Source organism: Adiantum capillus-veneris, chromosome 25, assembly GCF_014529385.1.
Source record: "Adiantum capillus-veneris isolate H3 chromosome 25, ASM1452938v2, whole genome shotgun sequence".
NCBI lineage: Eukaryota > Viridiplantae > Streptophyta > Polypodiopsida > Polypodiales > Pteridaceae > Adiantum > Adiantum capillus-veneris.
This window is the reverse complement of record NC_140955.1, coordinates 135,777,945-135,792,192: the sequence shown is the minus strand read 5'-3', so window position 1 is coordinate 135,792,192 and position 14,248 is coordinate 135,777,945. Positions and strand designations below refer to the sequence as shown.

Here is a 14,248-nt window from a genome sequence, read left to right as displayed (position 1 = left end):
ATCTTGGATGACAAAAGGGAAAAAACCAAGTGTGAAAAAAATGCCTTTGGTATACACTCTTATTTTCTGTTGGATAGGGGGAAGGGGATACGCACCCAGAACACAAGTTTTTTCCTCTCTATAGCTCAAAGTAAATGCAACACCCCAATCCACTAGGATTCAACTTCAAAAATCCTCTTTTCTGCTAGTAGAACCCGCCTACACACTTCTTGACTCAACCATATTGTATCAGATCAAGATCCACCACACATACACCCCATGAAACATTTCATAGCTTCCCACACACACCAAGAGCCTCTTTCTTGCTCTTGCTACAAGACACCCCTATTTCAACGGGAGCACACTTGCCTACATACACCCGACATTACGAACACAAGCACAAGAGCAGAAACCAAAGTGCAGGCATCCTCGCTTTCCTTTGCTCGGAACAACCTACTACGAACAAGCTCGTCGGAACAACCTTGACGGGCACAAAATGCTGATCATGGAAACCCTTGTTGGTTCTGTCGTCGGAAATTGGACTTTCCTCCTCTTGCCTTCGTTTTCCAAGCATGCACGCATGCACATGAGCTCCTTCTTCTCGAGCTCTTGTCACCCGAAAGTGTTTCCTCCAAGAGCACCTCCTCGGGCTCGCTTCAACCTCGACCCAACAAGCAAAGAAGAAGATCCACACCCAAAAAAAAACCCTTCTTGCTTCTCTGTTTTTTCAAAAGCCAAAAAACCTCTACTTTTTTTCACTCCCAAGGGGCAATGACGGTGCCGTCGTTGCTCCTTACTTCTCCTTTTCTTTTTTTCCCAAAAAAAGGACCTCTGCAAGTGCCCTTGGGGCCTCCCTCCCACTTCTCTTTTTTTCCCCTTTTCCTCTTAACTCCAAACCCTTGTCCTTATTGTTTTTTTCCTCCAAAGTGCAACCACCATTTCTTTTTTCGCTCTCATAAAATAGGGACTTGGGCATACCAATCCCATGTCGTTACTGATCCCCCATACCGAATTTGGCAAACACCTACCTCATCTCAACGGATTGGAACTCCGTCTTGCCGGCTCAGAGCCATAAGAGATTTTTCCACAGTCCAACTTTTATGAGCCCGTCAATCGAAACCGCCAAAAGATGAAAAAAATATTTGTGACCGCCTCACATTCCTCTTGTCGTATCTAGTCGCCCATGATTTTGATTTGCAAGCCGTCGATTTCAAGTGACTCCGCGCAATGCATTCTACCTTGCCAAACCTGGTTGATATAAAAAAAACACTTGGCAGCACGTTGGAGAGGGGGAATGGGGAACACACCCAAAACACACGCAACTGTCCCTATATAGCTCAGGGTATTCATAGCATCTTTGTCCTCTCGTAAACACCTTCAAAAAAAATGATTCAGACTAACACGGCCTCGCCTGCACTTCGCCCAACGTACACACACTTTGTACAATCCTCAGACAGCTACCACATCGATCTTGCCCGCTTCCAGCTCTTCCACATCTCAACACCTCTCTTTTTTCTCTCTCACACACATAGGGGACCCGGGGAGACGCACATGCTCACACACACCGGAACCACATAACCTGGAGACGAGCAAAGAAGAAAGGGGGAAAGGGGGGAGAGACGATGCTAAAATTGGCAATGACAGCTTCTCATTCAAACAAAAAAGTCATGTACAAGATCCGTACAGTCTGCTCTAGGCGACATCATGGCCATCACTGTTTCACACAGAGGGGCACACATATCCCTTGCCACTCGAATTTGTTGGCACACACCTCGACAAAAACTCCATTTTTGGCTTCACTTCGCCAGAAGCCTCTTCTCTTGGCAGCCCTCGCTGGCTTCTTCTCTTGCAAGGCACATGCCCTTCCGAGCTGCTTCACAAATGATGCTTCATCATTGGGTGTCGACTTTGATCACACAATTGCGTGAATTTCTTCCTTCTTTCCCAATCCCAAAGGAAACCAAAGGAATCCACCTCCTCCCTCGAAACCGTTGTCCCTTTCTTGTTTCTTCAACCTCCTCCTTTACAAGGAAAAAAAGCCCCCTTTTCTTAGCAATAGCGCCGACGTCACTGCCTTTGAGCCTTCTTTTTTTTTAAGTCTTTACTCACCTCCCCTCTATTTTTTCCTTTTAGCCTTGAGGGTTACCTTTTCACGTTTGAACTTACAACAAAGGACCTCAACTTCCAAGCCTCCCTTTCGCATGCTGGCGATGAGCAAAACCACACACATTTCGGCCCTGCCATACTGAATTTTTTCTTGTCAAAGCCATATCCTAAGAACCTTACCACCTTTCAGTCATCTCACATCCTCGAACAGAGATTCATAATGCTGGAAAAATCCCGATCCGCCTTTGTCTCGATCGTCCATGAGCGTGGCACTCGGACATATCCCAATGCTTGCAACTTTGATCAACGATCTGTAAACTCCATTTGACTTTCCATATTGCATGCCACTTTCTAGAACTCTAGCGAGCTCAAAAAACTCCTGTCGGTGCGCCTACCAATGAGCACATACCCGATCCCCAACAAATATTCCTCAGACCATAACTTGCTCGTCTGAGCTCCGAATGGCAATCTGAAAAGAGCGGCATGCTCCACAGCTCGAGCTTGATATGTGTATCCACTGATCTTAGTTTTCACCACCTGTCTATACCTGCCGTGCCCGTCAAGGATCTGCAAAGCATTCCATCTTTAGACAATCGTAACTTTCACACCACGACTCCGTTTGAGGAACCGTCTGGACCAACTTGCAGAGCATTTCAAAGACCATATTCTAGAGCATCAAATCAGTATCTCAGGCACCTTCACCTGTCACCCCCACTGGACCATTTTGGGATCTTTTTGATCAAAAAAACTACATTACACATACACTTCCACTATCATTTGCCTACCCAAGTCCTCCACATTGGCCTTGGTCCTTTGTCCCGTACGTGCCAGTACCCATGGCTTGGCATAGAGCGTTGTTGCACCCAGTTTTGGTCGGCCCAGGTGGAGCTCAAAAGACGGTACATGGAGGTTTGCCAGCAGATGACACAAGGCTTGAGCACTTGTTTGATGCAGGGTTCAATAGGTCCTAAGTTGGAGTGTATGTCACATGTGGCATCTATCATGACAAGGAGTGGCGGCTTGAGTTAATTGATGCTAGTGCAGTTGTGCTAATCTTGATCACAAGGCCATCAACAAACAACCTGTCATAATAATCAATATCTAATTCTCCTAAATGATTTTCTCATATTAAACTGATCATTTAATGTGGGGAAGGCCAGGGGAGAAAAAATCTAGAATATTGGTTAAGCTAGCAGACCGGCCACAGTAGGGATCCAAAGGAGGGAAAATAGGGATCCAAAGGGGAAGCCATCTGCAAAAGAGCCATGTGCAACAATGGGCTAAAAAGACCCTAAGGTTCAGCCCATTAAGACTTCCAAAATGCTAAGGTTCCAAAATTCAAAGGTTGTGTCCAAAGGTCAACCCTAGGGAAAATTGGATACTTTGTATGTGCCCTAAAAGTCTTTGCACATCCCTACATGGGAGGGGGCGAGCCCTAAAGGTAGGGGATGAGAGAGAAAGCCACACACACACACACAGGCTCCCTTTACACAAAGGGAATGAGGGACACATGTCAGCTCCTTAGGCCAGATGCCCACAAGGTGTGCCCAATTTCTATCGGATGACCCTTGAAGTGGACCAATGAGAATTAAGCTAGAGTAAATCTAGTTTAATTAATTTAAAAACATTTAATAAAAGAAACCAATGAGAATTAAGTCTCCTAGAAGACTATTGGGTAGTCTCCCAAGGGGTCCAATGAGCATTCAGGAGCCCCATGGCTTGCCTGATTTCTATTGGCCAGGAGGCAAAGGGGTCCAATGAGAGTTTAGTTTAATTATTTAATTACCTAAAGCTCTCACAAAAGGGGAAAGGGGGACACATGTCAGAAGGCTATCACTTATGCTGCTTAATTGTAATTGGCTTGACTTGGGGAGGGCCAATGAGGCTTCAGCAAGAGCAATTAGCAAGAGGGCTCGCCCAAGAGAGAGAGGGGGCTGATTTTTGCAAGGCATTATCACACAGACACTCACACAAGCTCATGTGTGAAGAAAGAGAAGACTATCTCTTCCCAAGCTTTAATGGAGAACTCATCACCTACTCCAAGCTTTAATGGAGAACTCATCACCTACTCCAAGCTTGTGAGATAGAAGCCTACATCAACACTATCTTGGCATGTGGATGCAAATCCAACCAAGAGCCAAGCTTCAATGCATGCTCATCTCCTCTACCAAGATAATTACTAAGCTAAGCTATGCTACATATGAGTGATTATGTGAGGAGATGTACATCTTTCTCGTAAGATACTCCTTCTTCGTCTCAATCTACTCTCATACCCTTCTAGCTCTCACCATCTTCGAAGGTGTGTGAGGCCTTGGGTCTGAGAACGGGGATAATTCAAGTTGTGTTTGTTAAGTGTTTTGCTTAGTGCATTAAGTTTCCATCTTCATTGCACTAGCTAGTCTTGAAGGAACACAAAGAATTGTATTGTACAATGTCTCTCTTGATGGGAGAAACCATAATACAAAGCCTTTTGGAGGGGGGACTTGCTCCATGAAAATCCGGTCCTCAACTGTTGTCAATAGCTTAATTTCTCTCTCTTTTGAAAGTATTGTCGATGCTATCTAACTAGGTGTTGTGCTTTTTGTTGCTCTCTCCACCCAAGCACTCTTGTAATTCTCATTAGGAATCTATCCTAATGAAATGCCCACTATGTTCATGCTAATTTCCGCTACATTGGTATCAGAGCTCAAGGTTTCTCTTTTCTTGCTCAAGAAGGGAGGTCCTCAAGCTAGCTACAAATGGTTGGTATTATTAATTGCCTGTGAGTAAGTAGAACAGGGATTTTTCAGCCTTGCAGTGCGCCTGCCTTCGTGCAGTTAACGGGGCATCACCGTCGAGAGCTATGGTATTAATAGTGGAGTCCTATGGGGCTTGCCTATGGCTTAACCACTATTGAGAGAAGAGGGAGTGGTTCAAGCTTTCCCGCTCCTGGTTCATGGTAAAGCAAAGCTATGGTATGAGAGCAGCTTGCAGGCTGAAGAAAAGCTTGATTGGAGCACATTGGAAGTGGCATTCCTAAGCTGATATGTGGCCAACCCGCAGTGGAGTGAAGTGAAGCAGATAATGGACCACCTAAAGCAAAGCCTTGACGGTGATTTTTGAGCATTCGTGTGGGAGTTCGAGGCCATATGGAGCAAGTTGGTTAAGGTAACTGCTGTAGAGAATGCAATTTTTTTGAACATGACCAAGTTTGTGGACTGCTTGCATGTCAAAGTGCGCGATAAAGTCGAGATGGATGGGCCGTGCACATACAAGGAGGCAGTAGCCTATGCACAGAGTAGGACGAAGAAGATTTTAAAGAAGCAACAAGCAAAGCAAGTTCTGACAAGTCCATTTGTGCCAAGGCCAATTGCTAGGGAAGAGCCTCAGGTAATCCTACCTTTTGTTGATGCACGTGTGATAGTAGCGGATAGGTGTGATGACAGAGTAAAGATGATACCGTGTGGGCCTATGAGGCCTCAACAGGTGCTAGGGGGGGCCTATCACGTACCATCTTATGTGCTTGACCAAGTGACTTTCGAAAAACAAGCAGTGGAGAAGAGAGCTGAAGTGCGAAAGTTGGTGAGTTTTGTGGAGAAAGCCGAGCTGTGTTCGAGCTATAGCAGTGCCTTGGATACGGACAGCACATGGGAAACGGAATCTGCTTTCTCAAGGTATGAGACCTATGATGTTATGTATGTTAATAATTGGGTCAAAGAACGGCAGGTTGCAGGTGAAGAGCCAATGTGCAAAGACCAGGGGGTTGGACAACCCTCTCTCATGCCTTGTGATGGTCAAACCATGCTGATTGAAGAGGAATGTCTTGATGAAGATGGTTGGGGATTCGATGAGCCGGTGGTCGATGTAGATGAGGAGTCGCAGGTTTTGGTTGCTAAAGCTATGGCAAGGATACAGGATATGCGAGGTTGTGTGCCTGCTCCATTACCGCTTGAAGACTCTACAGGTGAAGATATGCCAGTGTCTGCTTTGGATGATCAATTGCCACAGGTTGGAGTTGCCACAGGTTGGTGCCATGCTGCTGATGGATTTGTTGATAAAGGTTTCTATGCAAGCAACACTATACCGCTTGCTACGCGTTGTGTTTTTCAAAGACAATGATGTTGTGGAGAGCTCTCTAGCCATTGGCGGGGAGACATGTGATGCAAAGTCTTTCCAGGATGTGCAAGTTTGTTTTGGGTGTGGAAATGGTCCATGTATACAACTTTTTGAAGGGTGGTGCTATGAAGGTCTACAAGACTGGTTGGCTGACAAAGTTATAGGTGCAAAGCAGGGAATACTTGCCTATGTGCTACTGACGGACGACGATGATCAAAGCCATATTTATGATCCAGGTGGAGTTTCCACTATGCTTGGGAGAGCCTATGGCTTTCCATTTGACCCGGCGGGCTCTACAGCAGATGAATATCTCTCTCTATCTATCTCATGCTTATGTAAATAATATCTATCAATTTTTTTCTTATGCACTTATATATTACCTAAATAACGTTATGGTTGAGCATAAATGCTCAACGAGGGGGTGGGCAATGATGGTGCACCCAGTTTTGGTCGGCCCAGGGAAAGCTCGTACATGGAGGTTTGCCAGCAGATGACACGAGGCTTGAGCACTTGTTTGATGCAGGGTTCAACAGGTCCTAAGTTGAAGTGTGTCACATGTGGCATCTATCATGACAAGGAGTGGCGGCTTGAGTTAATTGATGCTCGTGGTAGTTGTGCTAATCTTGATCACGAGGCCATCCCCCAACAACCATGGCCATTCGTTCAAGTCAAAAGGCAAAGGGAGGTCTATTGGCATGAAGTGCCAGGGCCGCGTTTTATTGGGCATCAGACATTGGAGCATGCGGGCGTGTGCAAGGGGGCCAAGCCCAAGAGATTTTTTAAGCTATTCAAAAGAAAAAGCGGGTTGCAGTGGTCGACGAACAGTAGAAGGAAGGATGGCGCACTGCAGTCGGAAGAGGAAAGGGCCGCCACCTGGAGCTTGCATGAAGAAGGAACTGGCAACCTCAAGGCCATCTGGAGGTACCGGGCCGCCAGGTGGAGGGACAGGGCCAGTAACGGCTGCATGAGGACGGCCAGAGGTGCATGAGGAGGGGCAAGGGGATTTGTTTTGTGCAGACCTCGCTTGTGAGAAGCGGTGACGGCAAGGAGATCAAGGGGGGGCCCAAGGACAGAACACAGGGCCGCCATGGGCTGCTGTAGGGCAGCGCTACAGTAAAGGAGAGGCCGCCAAGATCGAGGGTAAGTTGAAGGTGCTGGGGAGCGTTATTGGGTTGGAGGAAAGGGCCATCAGGTGGTGAGGCAGGGGTAGCAGAAGGGTTGGGTGGCCAGCTACAGGTACGCGGGGGCTGCAGACCTAGGGAGACGAAGGGGCTGGTCATACAAGGCTATGGAGGAGAGCTTGAGGAGGTGCAGCCGAGGGGGTCCGCCTTGCAGAGATGTGGAGGAGCTGCAATAAGGGCTGCTATAGGGCAATGCTACAGTAAGGGTGATGATCATGAGGGCGAACCCAGGGGACCGTAGGGGTGGTGAGCAGGAAAGACCGCCATCTGTGAAGGAAAGAGAAAGGGCTGCTATAGGGCAGAGTAACAGTAAGGGGAGGCTGCAGGGCCGCCATGTGAGAAGAAGATCCGATAGAAGGCATGCAAGAGGAGGTGATGCAAGATAACAGAGGGGAGTCAACTGTAGTGGGCGAGGAAAGCCACAAAGGGCTGCCAAGTCGGAGCAGGACTGCAGGGTGGTGTAACCATGAAGGGGAGATGTAGCGGCCACTTGCAGAGGTGGGGGGCTGGCGAGTAGCGAGAAAGAATTCTCTAAGCCAAGGGGAGCTCGATCCAACCAGGGTTTACATGTTGATGCAAAGGTTTTCTATTGGTTTTTTTAATGGCTCGATTGTGACCATCTACTCCGTCTCGTCTTGTGCGTCTCATCCGCGGAAGCAGTGGCTCCGGACTGACTGTGTGTGTGCAAAGAGAGGAGGAGAGAGATTGAGTGAGCCATGTGAATGAGGGATTGCCGATTGGTTTGTATATGCATCAGCCAATGTGAGTGTGTATGGTCGGAAATGCTAGTAGGCGAGCCTCTACATTGGAAGTTTACAAAAAGTGTGCATGTGTACGTGATTCTGTGTGGCTTGGGGTGCTGGATGTCCGCTAGGCTATAGAGAGGCAGTTAACTTGTGTATCGGGTGTGTTCCCATTTCCCCCATCCCAGCGTGTTCCTACACATACCAACTTTGGGTGCACCATCATTGCCCACCCCCTGTTGAACAAAAGTAGCCTTATTGAACTGGAAACCCGTAACACTTTGCAAACAACCAAGCACGTTGGCATGGAAACCACACCACCATATGTACAATATGTATAATATTTACAAAACTGCATGTCTGTTACTCTTGAGTCCATTCAAGTGGATTGCCCAACCCCCCTCGTCACAATCTAACTTACATCGGGTACCAGTCCCCTGTCAAAGTATAGCTTGCGTCGCACACCATTTACCGTGTGCCTGAGCAGCTCACCATTAACCCTCACCAACTGATAGGTCCCATTCGAAAAGGCCTTTTGTACTTTGTACGGACCCGTTCATTTCTTTTTGAACTTCTTTTGGAAGGTGAAGTCCAAGTAGCTCTCATACTTCATTACTAGGTTCCCTTCTTGTATCTTTTTTTCTGGCAGACTCTCATTGACTTTGGCCATTCTCCTTTCCCGTTGCTTCACGTAGTAGTCTGTTGCTGCCTCTCTATCCATCTGCAATGCCTCAAGGCCGACAATCCTATCTTGTAAGACAGCTTGTGGAGTGGCATTGATGTGCCACATACCTTTCAAAGCACCCAACTGTGCATGCACTGGCATCACTACCTCCTTACCGTAAACTAGTTCAAATGGAGTAAAGTTGGTTGCCACTTTGTAGGATGTCTTGTAGGCCCATAGACTCTTCTCTAGATTGATCTCCCGTTTAGTCTCTTGTTTACATACATACTTCGTCAGCATCTTGATGATTTGTACATTGGCACTCTCTACAAGACCATTGCATTGGGGGTGATAAGGCGAGGAAAATCGATGCTAAATCTTTAGTTTTTTCACCAATGCCTGCATAAGCTTGCTTCTGAACCCTTGCCCTCTATCAGAAATGAGTAGCATAAGCTTGCTTATGAACCCTTGCCCTCTATCAGAAATGAGTATCCACGGCACTCCAAAATGGTAACAAATGTTAGCAAAAACAAAGTGGGCCACAACCTGTGCATTTACCTCCTTCACAGCTTTGGCCTCAACCCACCTGGTGAGGTAGTCGATGGCTACCACAACATACTTCTTACCACTTGTAGACTTAGGGTATGGACCGATGGCATCCAAAGCCCACTTTTCAAAAGCATTCTGAGCAATAATGGCTCCCTATGAGCAATAATGGCTCCCTATGACTCAGCTACCAAACGCCTCTCTCCTATAGTCTGGCATTCATGTCCGGTCTTGCACCAATAGTGCACATCCTTCACTACTGAAGGCCACCAAAAACCCACTCAACACTCAAAACAATACTTGACCTTTCCCCTGGTGTCCGTTCTCCTCATGACATTGCTCCAGCACCAAGTTAATCTCTTCTTTATAGAGCACTCTCCTCAACACCCCGTCTCTGTTGTAGGTCATTAGGTCTTCACCTACTAATGTAAATTTGCGAGCTTTCTGAACTATCCTCCTCCTCTGCAATTTAGAAAAACCTTGAGGACATTGCCCGGTACTCAGAAAATCTTCCACCTCCTTCAATGACTCCCTACCTGGGTATGTGGCCAGGGCCACATATATACCTGCGACATGTACCTGCACCTTACTGCTTGCTAGCTAGTCTGCCTCTTGGTTGTACTCTCTCTTCACATGCTTGAACTGTATTTCCCTAAATAACTTCAACAGTTTTTTGATGGCAAAGAACCAATGTTTTAAGGAATCTCATTTTACCTGCCATTGGCCTACCAGTTGCTTATGACCAATAATGCATCCCTTTTGACCACCAACCTGGAAATGCCAAACTCTGCGCATTGTTTCAAACCTAGATGGAGGGCGAGATATTCTGCTTCATTGTTGGTATGGACATCCTCCAAATCATAGGATTTTGAGAAGATTACCTTGCCATGTGGATCGTGTATCACCACACCTCCACCAACTTTCTTTATTACCCTTCTATATGCACCATCAAACCACATGGTAAAAGCTTCGACCAGGTTTGGCTTCTCTCTGGCTTCATCTCGTACTACTCTTGGATAAATTGGCAAATCCACGACTTTGCTGACCAAAATATCCGCCAAATGGGACCGACTTAAACTTCTGCAATTCTATCACCCACTTTATGATCCTCTTCCCTGGCTTAATTAAGTGTAACACCACTTCAGGCAATAGATTGTTAGTCGTCAACACATAGAACTTACGTACAATGAGGTGCACTTTGAACTTTCTGCAAGCAAAAACCAATGCCATGACACACTTCTCTGCTTCAGTGTAAGTCACCTCTCCAAGACTTATTACCCTGCTTTCAAAGTAGATAGGTTTATAGCTCCTTCCTACCTTCTGCAGTAACGCCGCCCCAATAGCCACGGTACCTACCGTCATGGACACATAGAAATCAGCATCTTGGCTTGGAGGGCACACAGCTGGCAGTTGACACAAAATTTCTTTCACTCTGTCAAAAGATTCATGAGAATCTTCATCCCATCCAAAGCCATGCACCTGCTGAGCCCTCTTTTGGAGAGGATACACATACTGTGACAGCATCCAAAAGAAAAGTGACAAGTACTTTAGCTATGTACAAAGGACTCCAAGCCTTGCACACTAGAGGGAGGCTCCATCAAGACTAGGGCCTTGACCTTTTCTGGATCTGCCTCAATTCCATTTTGTGACACCACATGACCTAGCAACTGTACTTGAGGTTGTGCTAGCTTGCACTTCTTAGGATTTAACTGACCTCCTCCTTCGTCCAGCCTTTGAAAACATAGGCGGAGCTTTGACAAATGATCAGCCCTTGAGCTATAACATCCAATGTCATCCATGGATATCCTAATGAAGCTGCCCAAATAGGGACCAAATACCCTATTTATCCAGTCTTGGAAGGTGGCATAGGCATTCACTAAACCGAACGGCATCCTACGATAAGGAAAGCACCCCCATGGAGAGATAAATGTCTTCTTTAGCTGGTCTTCAAGAGAAATCCCTGTATGAAAGTACCCTGAAAATCCATCCATAATAGAGCTGCCACCTGATTTAAGATTTCATCTTGGAACGGCAGCGGGTAGTGGTTTCTCTTGGTTGCTGCATTCAATGGCTTGTAATCGACGCACACCCACCATTTTCCATTCTTCTTAGGGGTGATAACCACCGGAGAAACCCACTTCAACTCCTTCACATGATATATGATACCTGCATCTAGCAATTGGTTAATCTCCTGCCAAAGAGCCTCCTTATGAATCTCCCCTAACCTCCTTAGCTTCTGTGCCTTTGGTTTGCACCCTTCTTTAAGAACTATCTTGTGCTCTGCACCCTTTGCTCCTCGTAGATCCTCGTATTTCTTTGCAAATAAATTCAGAAAAGAGGCACACAGCTCAACATAGCCTTCTCTCTCTTTCTTGGTCAAATCTTCGCTTAGCATAGCAATTACCTCCTCCACACCTATGCCATGAACCCGTGGTTGCACCTCTCCTTTTACATGGAAGCCTTCAACAATGACCCCAAACAAGCTGGCATCCATCTTTAGCATACCATCCTTGCGTCTTCCTCAATATCTATGTAGCCCTCATCATAGGCTGTCTCTGTCTTGTATTCATAGCTTGTAGTATCACGTTTGTCTTTTTTTGCCATAGGGTGAAACCGGCTCTCTTTGGTCTTCAAATCAAGCACCACCTGTCTCCCTCTCTCCTTGTCAGGCAAGGTGAATACCCTGCTCCCCCAATCCTGCTTAGCCTCTATTGCAAGTAGCCATGGCCTACCCAAGATGATTGAATAAGCATTGTCACCTGCTTTCATCACAAAGAAATCGATTAGGCACTCAATGCTCATCACTTTCACTCTTACGTCTTGAGCCACGCCCAAACACTTAGCTTTGGTATGGTTAGCCATCCTCATGCGTACATTTGATTTAGCTATTGCTTTGACCCCTGTTTCCTTCATAGCAGCCTCCGTCATGACGCAAACCTATGCTCCACTGTCTATATAGGCATGAACATTCATCCTCTTTTCAATGACCGCGTCCACTAGAGGAAGGATATCCGTCGGGCTACCCACTCTCAATGTCATGTTTTGTATTGCATGCACACTTCCCTTAGCCTTTGGTAGCCTCGTGCTGACACTTGTAGACCACTCTCTTCATAGCTTGGGATTTAAAGCCAACAACTGACCAAAGGTAATGTTAGCCTTTTGATTTTGAACATCGCTTACCAGGTCGTATTCGGGGTAGCCTCGCCCTAGCTGAACGTCTGCTTGCTTGATTTTGCAACGTCTCCTCTTCTTGCTAGTTTTCGGGTTCTCCTTGCCTTTATACACTTTCTCTTTACCTTTATGGGCCCTCGTTTCCCGCTCGGTTTCTGTCTCCCTTTCCATCCTTGCTCTTTTGTTGGCCAAAACTTCAACATCCTGCTTATCCACTCCGATGATATTCACCCTAGGGACTTCAGCACCATCCAGAGGAGCTGGCTACACCTGATTCTCGACTACCTGCTCCCTCGGGCCATTGAGTTGTGCTTAGCCTCTACCTCTACCAAACAGTCGATAAATATCACCTCTCTCTCTTAGTGGATGAGGGAAATCCGGTGCATAGTGTCCTTCTCCACCACAATTGTAACATCTACCAACAGGCGACGGCCTTGCCCTACCCCTTGCTCCTGTTGGTTGACCTCTATCCATCACGCTTAGCCACAATTCCTGCATTTGCTCAGACAAATTATGCATGGTTTTGTGGCACAGCGGCTACACCTCGGTTTGCATGGTTCTCATCATGAACAACATCCCTCAGACCCTGAGGTTGGACCACCGCTTCATAACCCGACACACCTTGTTCAATCTTCTTTTTTATTTTCTTGCTTTTTTTCTTTGCGATGGCCACTGCACCATTATAGTTTTCTGGGCTCTCAAAATCCACTTTCTCCCTCACTTTAGGATGCAGGCATGCCATGAATTTATCAAGATTGAAGCAGTCGCCATTAGCCAGTTGCATGGCACCCGCTAACTCTGCCCAGCACACTTGAAAACTATCCAAAAACAAACTGAACTCTTCACTTACATCCTGTTTGAGTGCGTTCAGTTTGGCATCCATCTCGACTGGGGATGCCTCTTTGCGGAAATCATGTAGGAAACACGTCCACAGAGCCGTCCAAGCATGCCTCGGCTCACCTTCCAAAGCTTCGTACCATACCTTTGCCTTCCCACGCATCACCAAAGGAAATGTGTGCATCTTGCTGTCCTCGTTCGGCATACGCAACGACAACATATACATCTCAAAGTCTGTAACCCACTCATCAAGATTTTCTTCACCTGTAAAAGTTGGCCCATAGCTTCGAGACGCCATGACGACCAACACCAAAAATTGCTTCTCTTTACTTAACTGGGAGCAATAAGTGTGCTCCTTCGTGGGGGCACCAGAAGATGGAGAGGGGGAATGGGGAACACACCCAATACACACGTAACTGCCCCTATATAGCTCAGGGTATTCATAGCAAACATGTACTCTCGAAAACACCTTCAGAAAAAACGATTCACACTAACAAGGCCTCGCCTACAGTTTGCCTAACGCACACACGCTTTGCACAATCCTTAGACAGCTACCACATCGATCTTGCCTGCTTCCAGCTCTTCCACATATCAACACCTCTCTTTTTTCCTCTCTCACACAAACAGGGGGCCCGAGAAGACGCACATGCTCACACACAACGGCACCACATAACCTGGAGACGAGCAAAGAAGAAAGGGGGGAAGGGGGGAGAGACGACGCCAAAATCGGCAATGATAGCTTCTCCTTCAAACAAAAAAGCAATGTACAAGATCCATACAGTTTGCTCTATGCCACACCATAGCCATCAGTGTTTCACACAGAGGGGCACACACATCCCTTGCCACTCACATTTGTTGGCACACACCTCAACAAAAACTCCACTATTGGCTGCACTTCGACAGAAGCCTCTTCTCTTTGCAGCCCT

General features: G+C 46.7%; 1 protein-coding gene across 1 annotated transcript; it reads left to right on the top strand.

Moving 5' to 3' along the window:
- The first annotated feature begins 5,757 nt into the window (after positions 1–5,757).
- On the top strand, positions 5,758–7,602 carry LOC147425702 (uncharacterized). Its single transcript, XM_086500102.1, has 3 exons — positions 5,758–6,088; positions 6,177–6,416; positions 7,364–7,602. The coding sequence occupies exons 1-3, from the start codon at positions 5,758–5,760 to the stop codon at positions 7,600–7,602; spliced, it is 810 nt and encodes a 269-aa protein (XP_086356228.1).
- The last annotated feature ends 6,646 nt before the right edge of the window (positions 7,603–14,248 follow it).

Coding starts and splice junctions, on each gene's coding strand:
- LOC147425702 (XM_086500102.1), top strand. CDS start 5,758: ATGTATGTTAATAATTGGGTCAAAGAACGGCAGGTTGCAGGTGAAGAG. Junction 6,089..6,176: donor ACAGGTTGGAGTTGCCACAG/GTTGGTGCCATG, acceptor TGTTTTTCAAAG/ACAATGATGTTGTGGAGAGC. Junction 6,417..7,363: donor AAGCCATATTTATGATCCAG/GTGGAGTTTCCA, acceptor GTTGGAGGAAAG/GGCCATCAGGTGGTGAGGCA.